Below are 26,637 nucleotides of genomic sequence, written 5' to 3' on the forward strand. Positions count from 1 at the left end.
ACGCTCTCAAAACCTGACTGATGTTAAGAATGTCTTATGTTTATATGCCTGTTCAGGTCACCTCAACCCCAGATGTTAGGGGATTTTTCAAATTTAGGTCTGGGCTCCAATTAGTCCTTTTAAAAACTTTACATTTCTGTTGGTACAGTCATGTTTAGGGCTGACTTGAATGCAGGTTTGGGGTCATCATCAAACATAAACTATCTTTTCATCTTTCTAGCACACATCATAAAGTTTTGCATTAAAAACAGCTTTTTGAAACTGTTCTCAATTTCTTCCACTCTTACACTTTCTTCCACTGGCTAAAATCCCCATTTGTTCCTGCTGACGGTTTTTTAGAGACATGCAGGGTTATTTTTTCACCAAACACATCATTTTAGAATTAAAAGTTTGGTTCCTGCACACCATAATGCATCTAGGCTTAGATGTTTTCTTTGGAAGAAAAGGCTTCTATGTTTCAACCATAATAGAGAATACAGAAGATCGTTGTTAGATGTAGAAGTCAACAAGTGCTTGCCAGAAATTCCTGCTGCTGCTTCAGGGTTGCTGATGGCCTCACAGCAGCCTCTATGATGAGAACCTCTCTTTTGGTTCTTTGTAACCCTTTTGCAAAACAAACGGCTCCAGCGAAGGATACAAAATCAAAATGAGCAAAATAAAGGTGGGAAAAGACCGGAAATTGTTCATAATGGTGTCATTTGTTACACAAAAACCTGGCATTTTAACAGGTTTGTATATCCACTGTACAGGTAAGTTATCAACTTCTTTGCAAACTGCCAAATATTTTCCTTTTAGCTGATAGTGATCCAATATAAAGAGCTAATTTTTGAGTTAAGTCTGTCCACTCGTTAGAGCCATCAGACAATTACAAATAAAACCCCTGATGAAACTGACATTTCCCTAAAATCTTGGAATATTTAAATATAAATCCAATTAAGCTCTGATCATGTGTACAGAGTTGTGGGTACCCAGTTTGTTCTACGTTGTCCCCTTGTAGCTAAAGCTTTGTGTCCTGCAGGAATAAATGACTTGTGATTACTGAACAGGTTTGTTACATTTTTAACTGGCAGGAAAAGGAGTCCACTCCCAGCCCTCTCCTCTCCTCTATGCAGTATCTCTTCAGTGCAGGGCCTCCCTGTAGTTTCCCAGAATTCCTCACAGCTCGCAGGTCCCCGTGGATCCGTTCCTGTATTTGCTGTATAGCAGCAAACCCATCCTTATGTTCCTCAGGACATGCAGCCAATCACAGTACAGCTCTGAAATGACCCACTTGCACACAGACACACCCACACACACACACACACACACACACACATACACACACCTCACACAAACTCGTCTCCTGCTCTCACCTTGAACATCAAGGTTGGACAAGGACATAAGCGAGAGAGGTACTGGCAGCTGGAAGAGACTTCTGTAAAACCAGTAACAGGACTGACTAAGAGAGAAACACTGGTACAGCTGATTCCAGTTTGATATGCGCTTTGGTTCTGCCCATTTTCTTTTGAAAGATTTAGACCCTTATCTTACTGAGTCATTGAGAGACATGTTATTCCAGAGGAAAGAATGGAAGCTTGAATCTGACCAACACTATAATGATCTTTTTCTACTTAATTCGTTTCAACTTTTGATGCTGACAGGCAATAATAACAGGCATCTGCTCTGATTCAACAGAAACCATGACAAATAACCTGTCAAAAAATAACCTGTTTTGTCTGACTGCTGGTGTGCAGATGACAAGTAACAGAGGTAGCCTCAGTGAGAGGCTACCTCTTGCACTGTAGAGGGACGGTGAGGATAGCAACACAACACTGTTGTATTTAATGTAGAACGTCCAACAGAATGTTTTTGTGTCTCAGCCTTTAAACATGCAGTTAACACCCATCCTAGTTCAGCTGTTTATGTTAAATACGTGGCTGCAAAGCACCAATTTCACACATTCTATCACCTTTGCCTGTTGATAAAATAAGCATAAAGTTCAGCTGATTAGAAAGAAATGATTCATCACGAAGGGTATGCCATGATTGTCCCTAAACTGCAAACTCAGCTAGGGTTGACGACTGAGTTGTAACGCAGAGAGTAAAAGTAACATCCAGCTGGACCCCACCTGTACAGACTGTAAGCATTTAGAAACACCTCATCCGCTGCTATAAAGAACATCCCCAACAGACATTAACATCCACTGCATACCACAGAATAAAGCACAAAGATTTTCACTATTAAGTATAAATAATCAAAAAATCAGCGAAAATGAACCTTAAAAGCATGCAGAGTGACAAATATGGTGAGACTGAACTGGTAACAAAATAAAATAAGCTTCAGTTCAGCCATGGTCGAAATTTCAAAATTAATTCAATTCAATTCAATTCAATTCAGAAATACTTTATTAATCCCAAAGGGAAATTAAATGTTGTTGTAGCTCATATTATGAAGGTTTCTTCAAAGAGTTGTAGATGCTGATGGCTGTGGGCAGGAAGGATCTCCTGTAGCTCTCCGTCTTACAGCAGATCTGAAGAAACCTCTGACTGAAGACACTGTTGTTGTTGGACAGTCTCATGAAGAGGATGCTCAGGGTTCTCCATAATGTTCATCATTTTATGAAGAATCCGTCTTTCCACAATGATCTCCAGAGGTTCCAGAGGAGTCCCCAGAACAGAGCCAGCCTTCTTTATCAGCTTGTTGAGCTTTTTTAAGTCCCTGGCTCTGATGCTGCTTCCCCAGCAGATGATGGCAGAAGAGATCATACTTTCCACAACAGACTTCTAGAAGATATGCAGCATCTTGCTGGAAATACTGAGACTTAAACGTCCTCAAGAAGTAGTCTACTCTGTCCCTTCTTGTAGATGGCTTCACAGTTGCATCTTCACTCCAGTCTGTTGTCCAGATGAACACCGAGATATTTATACTCCTTCACCACCTCCACTTCTTCTCCCATGATAGAAATAGTGTTTGACTTTTCCTGTTTCTCTTCAAATCTACAACTACAATCTACAAATCTTTGTTTTATTCACGTTCAAGATGAGATGATTGTTTCCACACCATGCCACAAAGTGGTCCACCACCTTCCTGTACTCATCTTCTTGTCCATCTCTGATCCACCCCACGACTGCAGAATCATCCGAGTATTTCTGCAGATGACAGGAGTCTGTCTTGTACTGGAAGTCTGAGGTGTACAGAGTGAAAAGGAATGGTGAGAGTACAGTCCCCTGTGGTGCTCCTGTGCTGCTGACTACCTGGTTAGACTCACAACCCTTCAGTCTCACAACCGTATTTAGCTTAACTGTTCTAAGGCTTGCAGCATTTCCATGGGACTTAAAGATGTTTTTTATTTATTAACTGTATGTATTATGTTATGAGCTTGGTTTGAATGTGAATCATTAGGAACATATCTCTTTAAATGTGTCCACAACCTTCTCCGTGACCTCCCTGCTGTGTTCTTTCATCTTCAACAGGCTGTTTGTTCACCAATGTTTTCTAACAAACTTCTGAGGCCTCCTAGAAGAGCTGGATGTATATGGAGAACAAACTAAACCCGAGTGGACGTTCTTTGCCAGTAAGGAGACTCCTAAAAGGGAATTGGTTGCACTGGAATTTATTAAGGGATATCAGAGTAAGGCGGGCAAACAAGTGAACACTTTTTAGATTTTTATTTGCAAAACATATTGATAACTACATATCCTTTTCATTACCCCTTCACCATTTTGTACTACTGTTTACGTTTTACATAAATCCCAGTGAAGCAGCAGACATTTTGTACATTAACAAGCAGGCACAGCAGACAACCTGTGTAACTCCACCCTGTGCATCCAGCAGCTTTAAAAAAAACTAAGTCTTATGCCTTTGCCTTTCATACGTGGTATGAAACAAATACATCCAGTGCATCCAAACCCCTGGGTTTATAGACGCCTAATTTGAAGTACTCAGTTTAGACCAGTTCTGCCTCTGAAAACTTTAGTTTTATAAAGCAGCGCATTGGAAAATGAAGCAAACCCTTTATTCTGCTTTCTTGCTTCGAAACTGTAGCTCAGACTGAGCAAACGAGCTCACCTTGTGGTCAAGCTCAACTAAGTGTATCACCACTGACTGCAGCCAGGGGACTGTCCTCACACACAACAGCTTGGAGAAAACAGCTGTTACTTTAGCTGAAAACTTCAAGGAAATAAAAATGATGAATTCATAAATGTGGAGTCAGCTAAAAATATTGATGTTAACAGTTTGTACAAAGTTCTCAACGTTAAGAGTCAAAGACATTTGAAACGAAAGTGATCAAAAACATCTAGAGCAACTTTAATGGTTTTTCTTCTCGTTTACAGAAGCAACAAAAATCATCAGTAGAAAACAAACTGAAGGGAAGAGAATGACAGGTCCGAGTTTATGACAGTATAAAGTCAGGATGGAGTAAAGAGGGATGACAGAAGAGAAGGATGGACGCCTCCCTCGTCTGTCAGTCATCAGTCCATCACTGCTGCTGTAAGAGTTTCATCTCCTCCTCCTCTCCTCTCTCTCTCTGTTCCTGTCTCTGTTCTCTTTATTCCTCTCTCTGTCTCTCTCCTTCTCCTCATACTCTCTCTCCCTTCCTCGCTCCCTGTCTCTGTCTCGCCCTCTGTCCCTTTGACCATCATCATCTTGTGGTCTGTCCACTTTTCGTCTCCTGCCTTCCTCCTCCTCCTGCCGCTCATCTTTCTCCGACCTTTCTTCTCGCCTTCGTCCCCTTGTGTCCTCACGTGCATGTTCGTCCAAGTCACGTTCACGGTCCCTTCTATCCTTCTTCGCCTGCTTCTCAACATCATTGTTGTCTTTATCATTCCTGCCTCCTTTTTGCTTCATGTCCACTTTCTTCTTCTTGTCCTTTTCTTTCTTTTTTTTCTCTTCACGGCGTCCCTTTCTCTTCTTCTTGTGTTTGTTGTCAGACCCTGGAAGACAAAAAGAGGGGAGATTTAAGCACTTGTGGGGTATTTCTCATCTTTTTGTCTCACTAACCTGTCTACCAAAGAATAAAACGTTTAATTAGGGGACTCTCTTTTGGTAAGGAACTGAAAAAATAAGACTTGCAAATTCTGTGATTTTATTGTAAAAACAGACACTGATATACAAGTCCCATTAGATTGTTGAACTACTTTGTAACATCAGACGTTCTTCAATCCAAATAGATAGTCTAAATATCCAGTTTTCTTTTAAATTTGTTCAAAAAAGTATTTACACCCCCTGAAAATGTTTTACAACTTTTGTCATGTCAAAACCGCACACCTCTTTTTAATTTTAGTAGGTTTTATATGAGATAGACCAACACAAAGTAGCACAAAATTGTGCAGGCGGTTGAAGGAAAGCTAAACTTCATACCAATAAAAATAAGACAAAATGTAAAAAATGTGGCTCAAATTGGTGTTCCCGCCTGTCAAATGAAGGATTCAGCTCCATCCATCTTCCCATCAACTGTGACTAGCTTTCCTGTCCACGGTGATGAAAGGCATTCCCAGAGCATGATGCTGTCACAATCACATTTCGCTGTGCAGATGATGTGTTCAGACTAATATGACATTTTGTCCATTTTCTAATGATGGATTTAACAGTGCTCTATGTTGCTTGGTCTTTGTGATGCTTTTGTTCAATATTGTTGTCTAACAAAGCTCTGAGGCCTTAACAGAACAGCTGGGCTCATACTGAGATTAAGTTATAAACCGGTGGACTAGATTTACTAAGTTGCAGACTTCTGAAAGTAATTGGGTTTTATTTAGGGGTATCAGAGTGGGACGCTTTCAGATTTTTCATTGGTAAAAAAATAAATAAATAAATATCTTCCACTACAGTTATGCACAACTTTGTGTCGGTCTGTCACGTCAATGTAACAAAGATGCATTAAATTAGTTATTGTGACATGAAGGGTATGAATACGTTTCCAGACAGTGCAGATCCATCTTTATATTCTATGTAACCGCTGACCTTTACTCATTTCTAGGACCCATGAAATGCTGGTTTGGAGGGAAGATACTGGTGTACCTGAGCTGCTGCTGCTGGAGGAGGAGTCAGAATCTGAGGAGTCAGAATCTGATCCGCTGGAAGAATCAGAGGAGGAAGAGTCCGACGACGACGAAGAGGACGACGATGACGACGAGTCAGATGATTCAACTTCCTGGTTTTGAGTCATGATCATCTTTGGTGCGTTCTTCAGGTGTTCCCTCAACTCATCGCTGAGAAAGAAAGTTTGTACAAAATTTACACACTGATGCAAAAAGTGAGGCATCAGACATAAGAAGCAGACCTCAGTGTGTTTGTGCATATACGGTGTATAACTTACGTCAAGCCTCCCAGTCCAATCGAGGTGAAGAAGTTGATGGCAAAACGAGTGTTTCTGGGATTATCACGAGGAAAAAGACCCTCAAAGAAGGTTTGCAGGGTTCTGCAAAATAAACAGATTAGCAATTAATATTATGGGAAAATAATATATATTTTTTTGGTTTGTTTTAATGCCCGTTTATCAAACTGAAGCAAAATAACCTTAACAAATTGTTTGTAAAGACATGATTTTTAACTTGTGTCTTATTACTCTCTGGTTCCTGAAACGCACCTACATTTGCCCTTAAAATCCAACTATTTGTTAAAACAATAAAGTCTTTACTGCAAAGTTTAATCTGTTTATCTGTGAAATTGGACAGAAACCATGCTCTTCTACGAGGACGCTAAAGTGTGCGCATGTGTGTTTTCGTACGGGTCTTTAAGCCGTTGGTTGAGTTTTGGGAGGCCCATGTAGGCACAGAGCTCCTGGAAAAGGATTTTCACAAAAATCCTGCTAGATGATGTTGTGGTCTCCTCACTCATTCGGATGCATTCCAACACCTGATCAACAAATATTTAAAAACAGAAACAAAATGCAGTTACTGGTTTATCCTGGGTTCAGTCAGAACGAGATGGAATTTAACATTATGATGTGTGTTTAAACTGGACTGTCTGTCCTTACACTCCATGGCACTGAGTCTGTGTAGAGCAGATGAGCAAACAGTCGGGCCACGTTCCTCAGTTTGTTGGTCTCCAGTCGGTGGATTGTATCGTACTGCTCAAAAAATATCGCCTCAAAGCTCTCCATGTACTCCTTCTTCAGCAGACAGAACCTCTGAACAGACAAACACACGAGCGCACAGCTTAAGAAATGCCTCTCATGTTTCATCTTCAAGTGTAAAAGGAGTTGCTGGTTACAATGCAGTCAAGTGACGCAGCACCATTCACAATTGGGGTTTTAAAGAGGAACAAGAGAGTTTTCAATTGGTTGAATTTTGTTAACATTAACATGTTACAAACTTCATCTGCCTTCCTCTGAAGTGACTATAATACAGTTTCACAGAGTAAAGACAAAATTAGCATGTTAGCTATCAATGCTAATGTTAATAATATAGCTAATAATGGCATACAAGCTGTTAGCTTAGCAGACAGTGTAAACTACTGTTAGCTAACATGTTAGCTAACAGTTGTATATTGGCTTATGTTAAAATATTACCTAATTTTATCATAACAGATCATGTTTGCCATTGTTAGCTAATGTGCTAATGTTAGCCCATGTTAGTATTTTGGCAAATATTGGACTTTTAACTGTCAATCTACTATTAGCTTATTAGCCTTTTGCATTTATTTTCAGAGTGGTTTACAGTTAGCGTCTTCATGCAAAACTGTACATGTACAGCTCATTGTTAATGGATTTAACCTAGTAGTTTTCCAACTTTTCTGCTGTGTTCTCTTATGTGCTGATGAAAACACAGACCCTTTATGTCCAGAAGCGCAGTCTGCTTCCACTCCAGCTGCTTGTACCTGTTTTCAACCTCAGTTTTACCTTCTGCAATATAATGTTCCAGTACATCTCTTTAACGCATTTTTTCATTATTCTAATATCTCTGTTACTTCTGCTGCAGCTCATTGCGCATATTCATCACATTTACAGGGTAAATGCTATTTTCCCAGTTTAGTTTGTCATACAAGCATAATTACTCAAACATTATGCCACTATAGAAAAGATTTAGCTTTTTAATCAAGCCTCTATAAATGAACTACTTGTGTAAAATGTTAAATATGGTAATATCAAAGTGTGGTGGTTGTGCGTCTCACCCCAGCAAGTAGACCGAAGAACTTCTCATAGGTCCTCTGCTGAGCACAGCAGTCCAGGATCATATTACACAGCTCTTTCTGTTCAGAAAAACACAAAGGATGTATTTTAAAAAAGTTAATATGTTTCTTTCAACACAGGCAACATAAAGTTCTCGATCAAAATAAATCAATACTGTAAATTTCTAATCAGTTCTTTTACAGAGCAAACTCAACAGGATCAACTGTTGAAGTTTTTAATCAGGTGGTTTTCATTGGATTTTCAGAAACATGTAAAAGTTTAACTCAGAAAGCATTTTTTAAAATAATTATACAACTGATCAAATTTAAGGTAAAAAAGTTTTACTTTTCAAAGAAATGATTAAATAAACCAATAATGCTTGATCAGTACTTTGTCTAATAATGTACATCTTAATTAGGTGGTCTGACATCTGATATTGGTTTTATTATTTTTCTCCCCTTCTAAAAGTTCCTGATTTCTCAAATTGGTATAATTTGCACCAACAGCAGTGCGACACCGATCCAAAAATGAATGAATAGTTTCTCATACGGCCTAAAAATACTCACATTTTTTATTTTCCCATGAGATTTAATACGACAGACCAACACAAAGTAGGGCTTAATTGCACAGTTGATAGAAAATCAAATTATTTGTTTACCTCACCCTCTATAGTCCTAGTGACTGAAGATAACTCAAAATTAAAGCAAGTATAAATACTTTTGGAAGCTACTGTAAGCGACAGATCAGTGTTAGGGGTGAGGGATAGCAGAAACCTGGCGTCCATAGACATCAGATCTAATGAGTGTGGCTGTATTGGAATATTACTGAAATGAATTCGAATAAACTGGTTTGATTTGAATGAAGCTCGACTGCGTTGTCTTGTAAATTCAGTTTCTTGTGAACAGCTTGAAATTAATGAAGTTCTCATTTTTAGCTTTTCAAAACTTCAAAAGGAGAAAGAGACAGTGAAGCCTATAGTTTATGTAGCAATGTCAACTTGACAAAGACATTGTGCTGTAATTTTCACAGGAGTATTAACCAGCTGGGTGGCGGTGATGTAATTCCATAATAATATTAGCCTTCTCATCAGCAGCATCTATCCCACGCTTAGTTAAACCTGCCAAAAGCTGGACTCTCACTTCTAAGCAGTGCTGCAAGGACAGCTGCGTGATTTTAATTCAGCAAATCTAAAGCATGTAGTTAAATATGTAATTAGAACTCTGTTGAGCCTGGTAGAGAGCCGGGCCAATCCGGTCCGACTCGGGCAGTGCTTTAACACGTCAGACGAGGAGTCATCAGCTGCCTATTTGTGCCGAGTGGGTTAATGGAGACACTTTTATTTCCCTTGACTTTGATGTGACAGCTTCGATAGCAGCACGGTTCTCAGCAGTCAACACTTGAGGAGGCACAGTGGCGTGAGGCTTCAGCAGAGAGGAGGGCGCGTCAGTGGACAAACATCTCCAAAAGTGTGTGTCGCAGCTGTTGTGAGTGATTCAGTCTTGATGATGAGTGACAAGGCCGTCAGCTCTGACCTCGTTCGTACACGCTGCTTTTATGCCCGAGTGCTCGTGAGGAGAGTCACTGCGGAGCACAGCAGGTGTTTTTGCTCTTGATCAAACACATTCAGCAAAAAACAAGTGTGAAAAGGTAAAGACGCATCTAAAGGGGACGGCTGCTGGAGAAGTAGGAAAGAAAACTGTCTGACTTTTCTTCATCTGCTTTTAGAAAACAGATATTCTAGAGTTTACAACATCGGACATTAAGTATTTTAAGACGAAACTACCCGTCACTGCTAAGGTTTGGAACCAAAAAGTATTTAATAATAATCTAAACAGAAGAAGGGGATCATTTAATTCGGGGAAACAGGTTCTAATGTTGTTTGTTTGATTGCTGTGTATTTATAACCTGAAACAATTGTGCTTAACCACTGAGCACATGGCTAAGCACCCTGAACATAAATTTGAATCTTTATTTCAATGCTTGTGATTCATTTTGTTCAGGGGGAATAACTGCATGTTTGATTAATGTGGTCCACCAGATCCACCATCTTGCTGAGGATTCTCTGTTGCAGCCACAGTAACCATCTTATCAGAACATCGGACTGACCACATTAGGAAGACACCTAGCCTCATGTATTCATACACACTCACATGTTTACACTGAGATTAACATTTGGGTACTTAGTTGTCTATAGTTTTTAATTACCAATTACAAGATATTAAGAAGAAAATGTGCATGTCTTAATGTCTTCTAACAGGATTACTTTTCAAGATGAAAGCTTTTTGCATTAGACTTGCAGCTGCTAGCCTCAGTCACTTTGCTCTGGCTGAACTGACTGGTCTGCTATCAGTCACCATTAAACCCGAGACAACAATTTCAACCATTTGTATCACTTCAAACTAAATCTGACAAGTCTAGAAACGAGATACTGAAGCCCAGTGAGCCATCAACACACACATCTGTCCTCACAATTACACAAAAAGCCACACAGCTGACCTGCAACTGTCAGCGTCTGAGAACCATAATTACCATCACACGAATGAGACCCGGTGACCACACACACACAGAATTGAAGATGTTAGGCAGCAGCCCCAAAGGACGGCAAGCCTACATTTCTGAGGAGTCCAATAAAAGTTTAATACATTTTTTAATTAGTATGAACGTCTGGTCACAAAAGCACTGAAATTGTTAGCAGAAGACGCTACATAAAAAGGTAATGCATTAGGATTCATACTATATTCCTAATAATGAACTGTCTGTTCTGATCAGAAGGATAACAGATTTCACACTGTAAGGCGTCCAGAAGGTACTAAGATAAAGTAAATGTGATTTCAATAAAAACTGTATCTTATTTTAAAGCAAAGACCAACAATAAATTAAAATGCATTAAAAGAAAAATCCAAATAAGCTCACTGGTTACCAATTATGCCCTTGAACTTTAGGATTTAAAGGCCTTACGCAGGAAGATGTCAAACAGCCCTGTGGCCTCACTCATCCTCTGGTCTGCTGATGTGAAGAACATGTCAAGTAACAGAGACAGAGATGGAGGATGATGTCATAAGGTTAAAAGGTTATTTAGCAGGTCACTGGGCGACTTTCTGACAGGAGGGTGAAAGCAACGATCAAATAAAGACCTGTTCCTTTTCTTCGGTTAAGCAAATGCATATCTGCTACAATAAGTACCTAGAGCCGCAGGTCGGGATAGGCAATATGAAACCAATTCAGCTTCAGTTTAATGATGGTAAACCCCTGAACGAAACTGTTTATTAAATAGATGAATAACAAATGCATAATCATCATTAACTAAGCAGGAATGAGAGAAGGGTGGCAAACGTTGACCATCAAGAGCAAGTGTCCTGCATGTTTTAAATTCATTCCTGTTCCAACACAGTTGAATTAATGGCTAAATGAACTCCCCGGCATGTCATGGAGCACACGCCGGGTAACGAGCCAATTATTTGATTTAGATGTGTTGAAACTCTTGAGGGCGGAAGTTTGTACAGACCCTTGACATAAATCTTATGTCTTTTTGCAAACATGAGAACATAAGGCTTTCGGAAACATCTTTGCTGCTCGATTGAAGGATGTTCTGCACACAGAGTCTATTTTACAGCTTGTCACAAGCCATGTGGAAGATGGTATTCTGCTCACATTAAACTAAAACCCAACTCTTTGGCCTACATGCAACAACACATGCATCATAAAACCAACACTTTCAGAGCTTAATAAAGGGCAGTCTGAGGACGACCTGCTAAAGGCTGCAGAAATATTAGGTTCTACAAAGTATTGACTTAGTGGCACTGAATACTAATGAATCCTAGATATCTGGTCTATGATGTTTGAGACACTGCTGCTACTGTATGTTAATTAATGAACACTTAAAGAAGATGGTCAGTGAGAAGTTTGGTTAACAAAAATAGTTCATTCCCATTTTTGTTCTTTTAATGCATCATGTTGGGATATGTTGCTGTCCATGGTCCTTCTCAGCTGTTTCCGATGTTTCCTCTCCTCTCTCGAGTCCAACTACTATTTCCATCTCCACTCTTCATCACAGTTAAATACAGGGAGAGAAGAAATGAGTCAGTGCAGGTGAGTGTGGTTGTGTTTGTGGACTTACAGTTTGGCTGTCAGGAAAGTCCATCTTGATCAGTTTGTGGGCGCATTCCTCAAAGTCCAAGCTGCAAAAATAATAAACATATAAACCACACTGCAAACGCTTCAATGATGAGACTCCGTACCTGTCTCAGCTTCATCTATTAAAACATGTCAACCTTTTATCGGTGAAACCATGGTAACTAGGTCTCTGTGCGGACATTTATTAAGGAGATAACGTGTTCTGCTACCAAATACTGATTGTTACTTTGCTAGAATGTCTGCAAGGAGAGACACTCCAAAAAAACCTCTATTTCCAGTTGTCTTAAATTAAAACTGGCCCTCACAGAAACTGCCTCCCTCACTAACAGCCTTAAATAACAGTCCAAACTCAATCAAATACAGCAGGAGCTGTAAGTAACTGCCAACACCCGGAGGCAAAACTGAGTCACCAACTGTGCCAATGTGTAATACTAAGGCAGGGTTACTGTGTGTGTGTGTGTGTGTGTGTGTGTGTGTGTGTGTGTGTGTGTGTGTGTAGGAGTACCTGGACTGAATAGCGAGGTAAATGGTTCGTCTGAAAGCAACAAGGTTGACTTCTGTCTTGTCAAAGATGGTAACCTTCTCATCTGCGAGAGAAGCACAGAGAGAGGAGGTTCTCAAAGAAGCAGTTTGAATAGTTGGTGATTATTTCTTTCCTAAATATTTATCAGAATATTAGAAAACAGATCATTAAAAATAAAACAAATACACACATTGAAGTTGAAAACGTCCCAAATATAATAACGCATACATTTCTGATCAGCTAATAACTATTTGGTGGTCAAGAACAAAAGGCTGCTCATGACAAGGACCAGAGGGAGTTATGGTAACAAACCAGATTAACTTAAAATAAAGAAAGAGTAGCAGGCAGACTCTCTAACCTGAGATTAAATCACAGCAGCAGCTTAAAGAATTAAAAGCCTTTTAATATATTTATATCTGCAAGTCGACATTTCTGAATGCTGCTTAATGCACCACAGCACCATACAATGAATTTACATCCAGTGCAGCTTGATATGACTTAAACATCAGAGGCTACAAGTTCTGTCTGCAAAGGTCAATACATGGGGTTGCAAGAATAATAAGACAAACACTTATCTGTGCTCATAAACTCTGTCCATATTCTGTTAACATAGAAAATTGTTTTTTTCCTCATCCGTCTCCATAGATTTACAGAAAGATGCTAAAGATCTGAAGCAGCTCTCTGGGTAATAAGCAAACCAGACTGGGTTTCAGTCTGAATGAACCCAACACTTGTGGGCTTTCTTAACGAAAACCTACAAAACTGAATCTTTAAGATGCTAGCAAACTCTCGGCCACTTCTCACACACAGAATTTTGTTTAAATCACAAGTTTTGTATTGGTTTAACAAAATCTAAAAATAATGTAGTTTAAAAAACTGCAGCAGGTTCTTTAACAGTGATAGCAATTTTGAACCAAACAGAGATTATTTTAATTCATGTATCAACGTAAAAATCTCTTAATTAATCCGGGTTTTACTAAATTTAAAGCAAAGTCCATAAAAGAAGATGCTATTTGTTGATGTGTTTGCAAGCCAAAAAAACCTACAATTTTACAATTTGCCAGTTTGGATCCAATTAGGATCATGAACCCAATCAGATTTTTCAGGATCTGCTGATTACCAGTCAGAGCAGACACAAGGAAAACCCGATTTTAACCACTGGTCTAATGTACTGTTAAAAGCTTCAAAATGTTGATTTCTATATATGTTAGTCTGATCTGAAACCTCAATGAATCACTACTTCTGAGGAACATTAAAGGCTAAATTCAAATTTTAGTCCCTGATTAGCCACCAAAAAACTGAATCCTGGTTTAATTTTATTATTTTTTAAGGCATTTCCTTTTGAGTATTTTACTTTTAAATATGGATATAAAATGCAGTTTCCCATTTAAAAACCCAAACTAATAATCTTAAAATATTACAAAGAGCAGCTATTTAAAGATTATTTAAAACATTTACCTACTTTTGTTTCCATAGCTTGACTAGCAAAAATTGGTGGAATATCCCTCCAGTACATCAACTTATCTGTCTTACCTTCTCCCCCTTCCTCGTTCTCATCTTCTTCGTCCTCATCTTCATCGCTGCCGCCCCCCTCCTCTCCTGAATCACTGTTGCCCTCGTCGAGGATATCTGATGGAAGGTGACAGCTGATTGGTCAAACTGTGAACGAGGCAATCGTGAACTGGACAGCCCCTCAAAATAAAGTACTTTCTCACCTCTTTTAATAGTTTTGTATTTCTCCTCGTTCTCCTGGAAGTCTGGGTCCATCTTGAACACGTCTACATGCACACACAATCACACCCCAATTAAGGGGGTCGCACAATATACATATATATATTGACATAAAGAATAAGTTAATCATGCCCCTTTCTCTGCAACTTACTGAGGACATCCTCAGTGTTATACTCGTCCTCCAGTGGCAGCATGTGGGTGAACTGGTCGTCCTCGTCCACCAGGTCCAGGCCATCGGGGATCACAGGATGATCTTTGAAACCATCCTTCCTGATGGCGAACATCACCTCGATCATGTACTGGACCCTTTTGTCAATGGACGATTCATGGAGGATATTCCTGAGACGCTCAAATATGGCTGCAAAAAGAGAAAATATATTTTTTATATTCTGCAAGTTTTAAGTGTGGACTTCAAGTTTAACATTTCTAAATTGAAACCACAACATTTTCCAACTGCATCTGCCCATTCAGTATATATCAATAAGTGTGTATATCAGTTTTCACAGATGTTTTCAAGGTCAAAATATTTTTCCAGACTCTAATACCCACAGTTAATTCATTTTATAGCCAATTTTTAAAGAATAAAAATGTCTCTATTAATTTATCATGGGGTTAGACAGAAGGACTAATGAAAGCATGGACAAATAACAGGGTTACTTCATGTTTTTCATGTAACATTTCCATACTTTTACCAGACTTGGCTTTCCAGAGTTCCCAGATGTTTGTGTTCACCTTAAAATATTAAGGAAGAAAAAAGGGCCAAAGCAGAGTAAGAAAGGAAAGGGGCAGGAAGAAGAAAAAGTAAGACACAAGGAAGGAAGGACAGAGGTATAGAAAGAACAATGGACGTAACAAAGAAGGAATAAGGACACACTGAACAACACAAGCATAGAAGGTACAAAGGACAATAAGAAGGAAGAAAGGAGAAATAAGGAAAAAGACTAAAAAGAAAAGGATAGACACAAGGTAGGAGAAAATGAAGAAAGATATTAAAGAGGGACAAGGAAGTATAGGAGAAAGAAACAAAGGAAGGGTAGAAGGGAGTATATAAGGAAGGAAGGAAGAAACAAAAGGAAACAGGGAACCAAGAGCAACTTTTAGAGAATGGGAGAGAGACGAAAGTTTTGAAATACAAATATTTCCCAATACTCTTATTACCATTTATTATATACTTTCAGACCTGGAAAATGATGAAATATCACATTCCAGACATCTACATAGCAAGGAACCCTACAATTATAAGGTGAATGGATAAACAGCTGGATGGATGGATGGATGGATGGACCAACAGATCAATGGATGGATGAACAGACAGATAAAGGACACCCAGACAAATGAATGAATGGGCAGACAAACGGACGGATGGATGGATGGATTACACAACAGAACATAAATTTAAGTCTGGAAATGCAAACATTTTCTCATACTCATTTTCTTCTTACTTATCCAGACCTGGAAAACATCTGAATCAAGGTCCATGCTTTTCCACCCTGCTTTGGAACCCTGATGTATGAAACCTTTTGTGTTAACCTATTTGAGCAGATCATTGTGATGTTAAAAGCCAGAGATGCAGTCTACCATTGATTCCACGGGGTGAGACCTCAGTCAGTTTGAGTCCACACTCCTTGAGGAAAGAGATGGCTACCTCCACGCTGTCGTCAGTCGGACGCTCCAGCAGCAGAGTCAGCATCTCCAAACACAAAACCTCGTGGGCCTGAGGGATGGAGTCCGAGAAGCAGGACGAACACGCACAGATTTAAACGACCTCATTAGACTCGGACGTCAACACTCATACTGTTGACAGTACAGGAATGACAAAATAGGACTCACCACATTCTGGTTGATGAGATGTGCCACAAACTTTGAGGCCGTCAGGCACTGTTGCTGCAAAACAAGGTTTTAATAAACGATTGAATTAAACACTAAAACACATGAACACATTTAGGATTACCGTCGGGATAAAATTGCTCCACTGCCAAACTATCTAGCTCAATCAAAATGAGCAGATTGCACAAACTTCAACCCCAGCACATGAAGACACATTCTAGGCTATGTTGAAACGCTTCCCCTACTGCCAAGTATTTCTCTTATTTAGCTCCAGATTCTTCTCAGCTCAGTACTTTGGACTCACACCGACTCAATCTGTTCACTTTGGAAAACGTCCCCCTCTGGGAACAAAGGTGGATCTGTCGCATTCAAACTGTTCATTCATTTGAAAATCGCTTCTCTGTATGAACAGATATACTATTTTTAGGACTTGGAATTATTTCCAGTCCACTGAAAGGTCATTTAAGGGAAAACTGGTAATTAAACTAGTAACCGTTAAAGACCTAGTTACATTTTTAACTGTTTATACTTCAACTACACGTTGTTGATAAATGGTCTTTTTTTCAGTAATTCAATTTTTAAGTTGAAAACTGAAATCTAAGTTCAATACACACCGAGTGATACATTTGACATATTTATTTATGTGGTTATTATAGTTTACATCTATTGTAGACCAAAAATACAGTTTCTCCAAAGAAATAAAATTTTAGATAAGACTAAAAATGTGAATTTCAATATGGGAACGTTATGTTATGGCCCGCGCAATCAGAGGTGCGACTGCTGACTTGACAGTTGTCTAGCGGACAGTGAACAACACCCCCCACAAGCAAGGCACTAAAGGTCATTATTAAAGATGTTGGCGGTTCTGAGTGCTGTACACATTAGCGTGCTACTTTAGAACCCAACTGGGTACCAAAGAGGTTTATCGGTTTTCCACAGAGATGCAGAAGTGCAGTGAGGTAACATAGCCAGCTGTGTAATCGGCTGTTAATCCTTGAATCTGACTGACAGGCAGGCAGGTACCTTCAGGTTGCGGCGGTAGCTCCTCCTGAAGGTCAGGATCAGACGTTTCAGGATCAGCTCTCCGATCTGAGGGAACTTGGAGTTGATGATGGCCACGACAGCAGCATAGACATGAGTAAAGATGGGGGAAGCGGCTTGAGCCTGCAGCACTGACCGAGCCAGAAGACCCCTAACAGGGAGACAGAGGAGCTGTCACAGAGTCACAAGGAGGCAGAGTACAAACTACAAACCTCTTTTAGGCTGTTGCTACATTATAGGCTGTTCTACATTGTTTAGGAAATCTGAAATATTTGAAACAGCTGTGAAATCCTTTAAAGATAAACCAGAATGTGCATTAGTGTATTGTTAGTTGGAGTTGGTCTGAAATAAAAGTTCACCTTCCCCTGACAATGTTTTCCTGCAGCAGCTCCTGGATGATGTTCACAATGTTGGACACGTTGACTTTGTTGATCAGACCGTTGATGGACTTCTTCAGAGCCTCCCAGCTCATCCTCTGATAGGCCAGGCTGTAAAAGGGGCAGGGCATCAGTGGTTAAACAGCCCCAATCTCCACTTTGGATGAAAACTTACTTCATAGCAACATCAAATACTCCATTGTTTAACCATGCAGTGTGAACGGAAAGCAATAACTTATGTAAGTAACAGTTTGTCTTTCAAATCTGCAGGTACATTTTTTTTTACAGACATGATTTAAAAGACTGAGCCAGATAAAGGCAAAAGGTAAATGGGATTTGTAGTTTTTAAGTCTAGACGATGATCCTGAGGTGTTGGATTTTTTAATGCACCTAAAAAGCGTGATTAAACGCGATCTTACCTGCTCTTGTCAGTAATTTGCTGTTGCATCATGCGCAGTTTGGCAGGGGGAATGTAAGCACCGCCGGTCCTCGTCAGGATCGGGTCCAGCTCCTCCTTCTTCTTCTTCTTAACCGGCGGTTCTTCGGCTGCAGCTGGCTCCTTGTCAGCTGGAGGGGAGGCAGATCGCCCCCGCCTCCTGCGCTCTGAATCTTCATCTCTGTTGGCTCGCCAATCAAAACGTCTATCCCTGTCATCGCGTCGGTCGTCATAGCGATCTCTATACACAGATGGAAGAATAAGGTTCTGGTTATGTATTTAGGTAGAAATACTACTTTTAAACCAAACTCGGACTTTTGAACTGCTCTCTTTTTTACTTCACAATCACTCTTAAAAAGTTGAAGTTTGTGCTTAAATGTGAATTCATTGCAGAGTTTCTATATTACAAATATTTTCAAAATTATATATACGCTATATCAAATATTTACATATATGCAACTCAAGTAATATTGTGATAGCTGTCCTCTTCAGCCACAAGCTTCAGGTATTATTGTGGTTGAATATTGGACCACTTTACTTATCAGAAAAGGTAAAGTTCACCTAAATTGATAGCTTTCCTGGCACAGACCGAGCACCTCCTTGTTTCCATCTACCTTGTATGTTGAACTAGTCCCACTGGCATTAAAGCAAAGGCACAGCATGATGCTGCCACCATCTTGGTCAGTGATACAGCATTCTTAGGTTTTAAAGTCTCACCTTGACCCCTCCAAACATTGTTCTCATTATTTGGCTTAAAAGCCCAAACCTTGGTCATGTCTGACCTTTAATCCTAAAGGCTTCTGGTTTGTCCATGTGGGCATCTGCTAACTTCAGTAGAGCCTGAAGATGTAGATTTCGGAGCAGCCAGTTTTTTGTTGGTTAGCACTAGAACTGCAAAATATATCAAATACTGCAATCGCAAAGAACTGCTTTGCCTCAATACTTGTAAGATACTACGTTTTAAGTGTCAGATCATAACACTGCATATTATTATGGTATTGGGTCAGTTGGATTGACTCCTGATTGTCCTTCATGCCCACATCTGATGGATATCTTCATTGGCAAAGATGCTAAAACTCACAGGGAACGTTTATGTTAAATAATGAAAAGTGTCAGGAAAACGTGGGTTAATCATAACTTATTTTGTTATTGCAGTTTTCAGCAACAGTAGCACAATTAAATTCTGTCCAGCCCTAGTCAACACCATCTCAGTTAAGTTTATTCCACTGTGGACAGCGATCCTCGGTGGTTCCCGGGTTGTTTATTCGTACCACTCAAAAAAAAAGAAAGGTTACAATGAATGAATAAAAGCCCAACATCTGACAATCATTACGGTCATGGGTGTATGTAAACTTCTGACCAGGACTATAAATAAACATGCTAAAGCACCTGCCGTATTATTGGTAATTAAGTCAGCCTTCTGCCTGCATCTCCGTAGGTCTGTGGACTCTAACAAAATCTCAACACCATTTCTAGACCTTTAGGTAGTAGAAATAAATAGGTTTAATATTGATTTGTTTTTATCAAACTGGATTATCCATGAAATACTTTTTATATCTGCTTTGAGTCAAAGACTTGACTGTTTGGACCTGCCAAACAAAATGTATTTTTGCCTAAAAGTCGCCCAGAACTTGTACAATACTCCGTATCTGCGTCTTACCGAGCATAGCGTCTTCTGTCGAAGCGTTCTCTGTTCCGGTCTCTTTCTCTTGATCTGGAACGTTCCCGTCCCTTAGACCTGGATCTGTCTCGTCCCCTTGATCTAGACCTCGATCTTCCCCGTTCTTTGGATCTGGACCTAGATCTTCCCCGTTCTTTGGATCTAGACCTAGATCTTCCCCGTTCTCTGGATCTAGACCTTGATTTTTGTTGGTCTCTGGATCTGGACCTCGACCTTTTTTGTTCCCTGGATCTGGACCTTGACTTTTCCTGTCCCTTGGATCTTGATCTGTCTCTTTCTCTGGATTGGGATCCGTTTCTTTCTTTGGACTTGGATCTATCTTCTTGCCTGGACCGTTTACTCTCTCTGGATGAGGATCTGTCACTCTCCTTGAACCTGGATCTCTGGAAGAACAACAAAAGAGCGAAATAGCATTTAAGCACCATTCTCTCTCTAATCTTCACATGGCCAAACCAACAAGAACAATCTAAAAACAGGGTGAAACTAAACAACTCTGAGAACAGGAAACACTGAAAAACATGCTGCCGTTTAAAGAGGTCTTCTATTAGAGTGTCTTCATCTGACTTCCTGAAGTAGGTAAAGGTCTGTAGGTAACTGCAGAGATCATGTCTCAGATGTCGGTCAGGCACAGAAATCTTCTTTGATGTGTATTTTTGTCCATCAGGAAGCTGCATCTGTATTCTCCTGAGTTCCCCTGAGTTCGCCTCACATATTGGAGCAGTTAATTATTATTCCCACGACTCAAATAAGGGAAATGTCAGTAAGCACATTCTAACTATGACAGATATTTATGGCCTGTTTCAAATACACACAAAAATTCACTTCATACAATTCATGCAAAACCTTTTGAATTGTATAACACAGGAAGTGCAGGACACCCTCAGGTCATGACTGACACCCAGAGTCTGTGCAAGCAGTAAGGCCAAGTAGCAGAAGATGCTATCAAAGGCTTTTTCCTCACTGCCAGAAAAATGATTGTGATTTTTTTGGGAATCCAAAAAAAAAAAGAAAAGACCTGAATAACACAAAAAATATATTTATTAGGCAGGGCATTACATTTTATTAAAACTATTAAATACTACAGTTTACAGACGGTCTCCATATCATGTTGTAACTTAGAATGAAATTCCCAAACATCTGTTTCCAGTTCTGCAGGCTGCAGAACGTTTGCGTATTTCCACATAAAACATAACCTAAGTTTAGATGGGGAACACTGGAGAGAAATATGTGGCTGTAGACCTCTGAACCTGAAAATTAGATAGCATTATTTTAATTATACTTTGTTTTTCTTTTATTGAGAGTCTCAACAATCTTATACTCCTATTTTTTCCAGTTCATGTCTGGTGATTTAGAGGCTCCTTCTCGCTGCGTTCAGCTGAATGTAAAGCAGATGGACTCAAGACAAACACCTCTATGCGTGAAACAATGATCCTCAACCAGACAAGGATGGACCTAGGCACTGGTCCATCCTTGTCAGACAACACTACAGTCAACCCAGTTGAGAGTACTGCAGAACCGCTTCTCCCCACAAGGTGCTACACACTGCCAGTCAGCTGTATGAAAAAGGGCTCCCACACTTTTCTCCCTCTTTCATAGAAAAATAAATTTGGCTGCTTTAAAATATTTCTGTTCATGAAACCGACAAATGGGCATGCTGGGTGCAGGAGCGTTACCCATCACTCTAACATACGCAACACTGTTTTAAAGCTGTAACAACTTCCCTAGTTGGCTCTAGAAAACCTATAGTAAATTTAGAAGGTGTTTATGGTATATTCCTGCTAATGTCTACATTTCAAAAGCCAAACTACAGTAACATGGTATGTTATTATATTTATAACGATTGTGAATAATTGTTATATTATTTTAGCAGCAGCGGGAATCATTGTTGCTTTTTAGTTTTAAATATAATCAATAAGATCAGGTTACACATTTTTGATTTATATTCTGACTAAATACCATAATTCCATGAAATGGTATTATTTTTACTTAAGGTTATCATACTGTGAGAATCTCATAGCCGGCCCATGTCTAAACGGACCTCAGTCTTCAGGAGAATCTTGGATTCATAAGCAAGTGTAGAACAGAGAGGGAGCTTGACGGGCTTTTCATGGCGATGCCCGCTTCATTTTCATTCATTCATCACGTACAGTACATCAGTACATTTCATTCATCATGATACTTACACTTCAAACCCGATACGGGGGATAAGAAATATGCTCTACGCAATTTTAAAAATCAGGGGAATATTTTTTGTTCATGGGTCCTTTCTATCAAGGACACATGAAACAGGAAATATTATTAATAACAGTACAAAAGTATTTTCATTGCCTTAAAACTATTAAATGGAAGGCAATTTAGCCCACATTTAGGAAAAAAAACTTATAAATTTAAAGTGTCACTCCCCTGTTGTGTTTTTATCATTTATTGAAGTATGAAGCTTCGATTAAGCTGGGCAATAATATTATTGTTATTGTTTCTGCTTATCTTTAGTTTGCATCGGTCTGCTGCCATTTGACTGTCAATTTAATGCTGATGCACCAACATTTTCCAAACTGATGGACAAATAAAGGACAATTTTAATCTAAAATCGTTATTCAGTGTAAACATGGATATGGTCCAAGCAAATGAATTCGGCAGCAGCCTTGTTGGTTATGTGTTTCTGCAAAATGTTTCTCATGCATCATATTTTCTATGTGGATTAACTACAATCAGTACAGTCTTATTCTCAGCCGTGAATGTTCAGGTGAGCCGCTACAGGGAAAGGAGGGGCTGAGTGTCTGTGTTCTAGCTACTGTCTGAAGAAGAGTGAAAACATGGGGAGAGACCAAAATGGCTTCATATCGACTTTGACCCACAGGAGTATCTCTGACTAATTTGTTTTTCTAGTATCGATTATATCCAAATATCGATTATTTTGACAATCCTAGTACCTGCAGTAATTGTACCGGTCTGTCATGGTGATGCTGACCTGAAGAAGGATGCTTTCAATGTATCAGGTGGTTAGGGTAGAGACAACCAATCAGAGAGGGAGGTTTAGGGATTACCAATTAAGCTGTTGGCTCTGCCATGGATTTTTTTTTTACATTCTAGCTTACACTGTGGGACGGTAAAAGAGCTAAATACCAATAGTCTGATCTTACTTGTATGTGAGCCACGCTGCTCCTAATTTTCCTTAGAGCACCCTCATGTTCAGCATCCTCATCACTGCTGCTGCTGCTGTCTGAACTGCTTGAGGCCGAGCTCTTCGATTGGTTACGACCTTTGTGGCCTGCTTCTGGTGAGGATTGCTTTTTAGGGCTTCTCTCCCTTGCGTTCGCTTGCTGGGGCCTCCGTGCTCCTGGACTGGTCTCATCCTCCGAAGGTCCTGCAAACAGAAAGTGCAAGATATTTGATAGAAATATAAACTATTACAAATAAAGGAAACCGAAGAAATAGGGACAGTAAGTGTTACCTTTATTCTCTCTTTGTTGAGGGCTGGAGCTTTCACTTCTAACAGGAGAATCCATCCCTCTAAAACACAATTTGATCAAATGATATAAACACAAAGATTCTGTTGATGAGCACAGCATAATCAGGAACTCTAGGTTTTTATTCACAGCAAATATTTCATAAAAGTACCTTTACTGCTTGAGCCTGCTTAGAGAAAAGCAGCTCAGCTATCAGGTGTGGCCATTCAACTTGATATATACACTGCTCAAAAAAACTAAAGGGAACACTCAAATAAAACATCCTAGATCTGAATGAATGAAATATTCTCATTGAATACTTTGTTCTGTACAAAGTTGAATGTGCTGACAACAAAATCACACAAAAATCATCAATGGAAATTAAATTTATTAACCAATGGAGGCCTGGATTTTGAGTCACACACAAAATTAAAGTGGAAAAACACACTACAGGCTGATCCAACTTTGATGTAATGTCCTTAAAACAAGTCAAAATGAGGCCCAGTATTGTGTGTGGCCTCCACGTGTCTGTATGACCTCCCTACAATGCCTGGGCATGATCCTGATGAGACGGTGGATGGTCTCCTGAGGAATCTCCTCCCAGACCTGGACTAAAGCATCCGCCAACTCCTGGACAGTCTGTGGTGCAACGTGACGTTAGTGGATAGAGCGAGACATGACGTCCCAGATGTTCTCAATCAGATTCAGGTCTGGGGAACGGGCGGGCCAGTCCATAGCTTCAATGTCTTCATCTTGCAGGAACTGCTGACACACTCCCGCCACATGAGGTCTAGCATTGTCCTGCATTAGGAGGAACCCAGGGCCAACTGCACCAGCATATGGTCTCACAAGGGGTCTGAGTATCTCATCTCAGTACCTAATGGTAGTCAGGCTACCTCTGGCGAGCACAAGGAGGGACATGCGGCCCTCCAAAGAAATGCCACCCCACACTTTTACTGACCCACTACCAAACCGGTCATGCTGAAGGATGTTGCAGGCAGTAATCGCTCTCCACGGTGTCTCCAGACTCTGTCACGTCTGTCACATGTGCTCAGTGCGATCCTGCTTTCATTTGTGAAGAGCACAGGGCGCCAGTGGTGAATTTGCCAATCCTGGTGTTCTCTGGCAAATACCAAGCGTCCTGCACGTTGTTGGGCTGTGAGCACAAACCCCATTTGTGGACGTCGGGCCCTCATACCATCCTCATGGAGTCAGTTTCTAACCGCTTGTGCAGACCCATGCACATTTGTGGCCTGCTGGAGGTCATTTTGCAGGGCTCTGGCAGTGCTCCTCCTGTTCCTCCTTGCACAAAGGCAGAGGTAGCGGTCCTGCTGCTGGGTTGTTGTCCTCCTACAGCCTCCTCCACGTCTCCTGGTGTACTGGCCTGTCTCCTGGTAGCGCCTCCAGGCTCTGGACACTACGCTGACAGACACAGCAAACCTTCTTGCCACAGCTGGCATTGATGTGCCATCCTGGATGAGCTTCACTACCTGAGCCACTTGTGTGGGTTGTAGAGTCCGTCTCATGCTACCATGAGTGTGAAAGCACCACCAACATTCAAAAGTGACCAAAACATCAGCCAGAAAGCATAGGTACTGAGAAGTGGTCTGTGGTCCCCACCTACAGAACCACTACGTTATTGAATGTCTTGCTAATCACCAAAGATTTCCCCCTGTTGTCTATTTCATTTGAACAACAACATGTGAAATTGATTGTCAATCAGTGTTGCTTCCTAAGTGGACAGTTTGATTTCACAGAAGTTTGATTTACTTGGAGTTATATTGTGTTGTTTACGTGTTCCCTTTATTTTTTTGAGCAGTGTATATTAGCAATACTGCATCAAAACAGTCCTTTGCAACAGCCACATTGCACACAAAATGCTGTGATAACAGCCACAATTAGACACACTGTACCGCATTAAATTGAGGATATAAGTCATTACATTACATATTTTTGTCTTGATATGAAGTAAAACAATTTAGGTATCTGACAGCAGATTAAATGTGTTTGCAAGTTGTATTAATCCTTAGCTGATGCAACACTTAGATCACTGCTGAAAAAATGAAATGTAATATTTGTTTGCTTTGGTATACCAAGTGTCAGGAGTTAACAGGAATTTGTGCATGCCAATATTATATCCAGCCTGCAAGATGAAGTCTTACTGCCATGGATTTCCAAATATGACACAGATAGTAATGCTCAAGGCAAGAGAGTCCAAAGAGATACCCAGAAGCATCATAATGACATACCAGCAGAAAGGAAAGTGAATGTGTATTGCAACCGATCTTCAAAATACATTAAATATCAGACGATGATCTCAGTAAATACAAACTGAATTTTTTCCTACGTTTAAGGTTACAGGAGAAACAGCTATCCAAAGAAACCCAGCCCTAAATGCAGTTGTCTCCTAAACCCAGTAAGAACATTTTACAGTCTGGACAACAATAACTGCCATCAAGCGTTTCAACTTGTATTGTACATCCCTGTGGAGGAATTTTGGTCCACTCTTTTTTTGCAGACTGTTTCCACACCATCTCAATAGGATTTAATCCCAGACCTTTGACTAAAACACTAGAAGTCACTTTGGTTTTTCTTTTTGAGTTGAGAGATTGAGTACTGGATTTTCTGGTGTGATCTGTATTACTTCCCCCCCCCCAATAATAATAAGTGCACTTGAACAAAAGGTCTAACTTATTTCTGGACCGTTTCAGTTCATCTGTTTATACAAGAACATTCAGGCGACGCTGAAGAACATTGGTCCGTGACATTTATGTGTCATATTTTATATGTAACTTAAATGTACCACAATAGGTAGCTTGATTTCTCCTTTATTTATGATTTGATCAAAATTGCCATTTAGAGGGAAATTATAATATTTATATTTCAGGGTTTTTTGTTATCTTTGGAGAATTTGCCTAAAGCTGAAAAACAAGGCCAGAAAGAAGACCGGAAATCCCTAAATAAGCGAATAAATACATCCAATGAGTTTATTAAGGTTACTGTTATGGAGACATTTAGAGAACAACAACATGAGTGACTAATAAATATTCCAGCTGACGGGAACAGTTTCATCCACATGTGTATTTGTGGGAGCTAAGGTTAGCTTGTATGCTAATAATACCTTAATCCTAAAACCAGCCAAAGTAGCGCTAGCTTGGAGTCTGTTGCTGAAACCTAAACTGTTTATTCTCTGCCCCTAGTTAGACACTAACACTTTACGTCATGTTTGGTGTCCTAAAATAATTTCTTACCGTTGCGGTTTTCAGACTTTACTTAAATCACTGTCGTTTTTTGTGGCGGAAAACGTTCCGCTGTAAACAGCAACCTTTTCCGGGTTAAGAATCGCTTCCGG

The 26,637-nt window shown here is 39.9% G+C and overlaps 1 protein-coding gene across 1 annotated transcript; it reads right to left on the reverse strand.

Moving 5' to 3' along the window:
* Window positions 1-4,263: 4,263 nt before the first annotated feature.
* Window positions 4,264-26,637, reverse strand: cwc22 (CWC22 spliceosome associated protein homolog). The gene is made up of 20 exons (XM_047371308.1): window positions 26,537-26,637; window positions 23,291-23,349; window positions 22,980-23,203; window positions 19,819-20,222; window positions 18,142-18,399; window positions 17,705-17,833; window positions 17,328-17,496; window positions 16,308-16,361; window positions 16,056-16,191; window positions 14,629-14,835; window positions 14,462-14,524; window positions 14,280-14,375; window positions 12,729-12,810; window positions 12,207-12,267; window positions 8,092-8,169; window positions 6,956-7,108; window positions 6,707-6,834; window positions 6,296-6,397; window positions 5,998-6,188; window positions 4,264-4,913 (listed from the first exon to the last, which is right to left on the reverse strand). Exons 2-20 carry the CDS (start codon window positions 23,343-23,345, stop codon window positions 4,480-4,482), a joined length of 3,024 nt encoding a protein of 1,007 aa, XP_047227264.1. The 5' UTR covers window positions 23,346-23,349; window positions 26,537-26,637; the 3' UTR covers window positions 4,264-4,479.

This window comes from Girardinichthys multiradiatus, chromosome 7, assembly GCF_021462225.1.
Source record: "Girardinichthys multiradiatus isolate DD_20200921_A chromosome 7, DD_fGirMul_XY1, whole genome shotgun sequence".
Lineage (NCBI taxonomy): Eukaryota > Metazoa > Chordata > Actinopteri > Cyprinodontiformes > Goodeidae > Girardinichthys > Girardinichthys multiradiatus.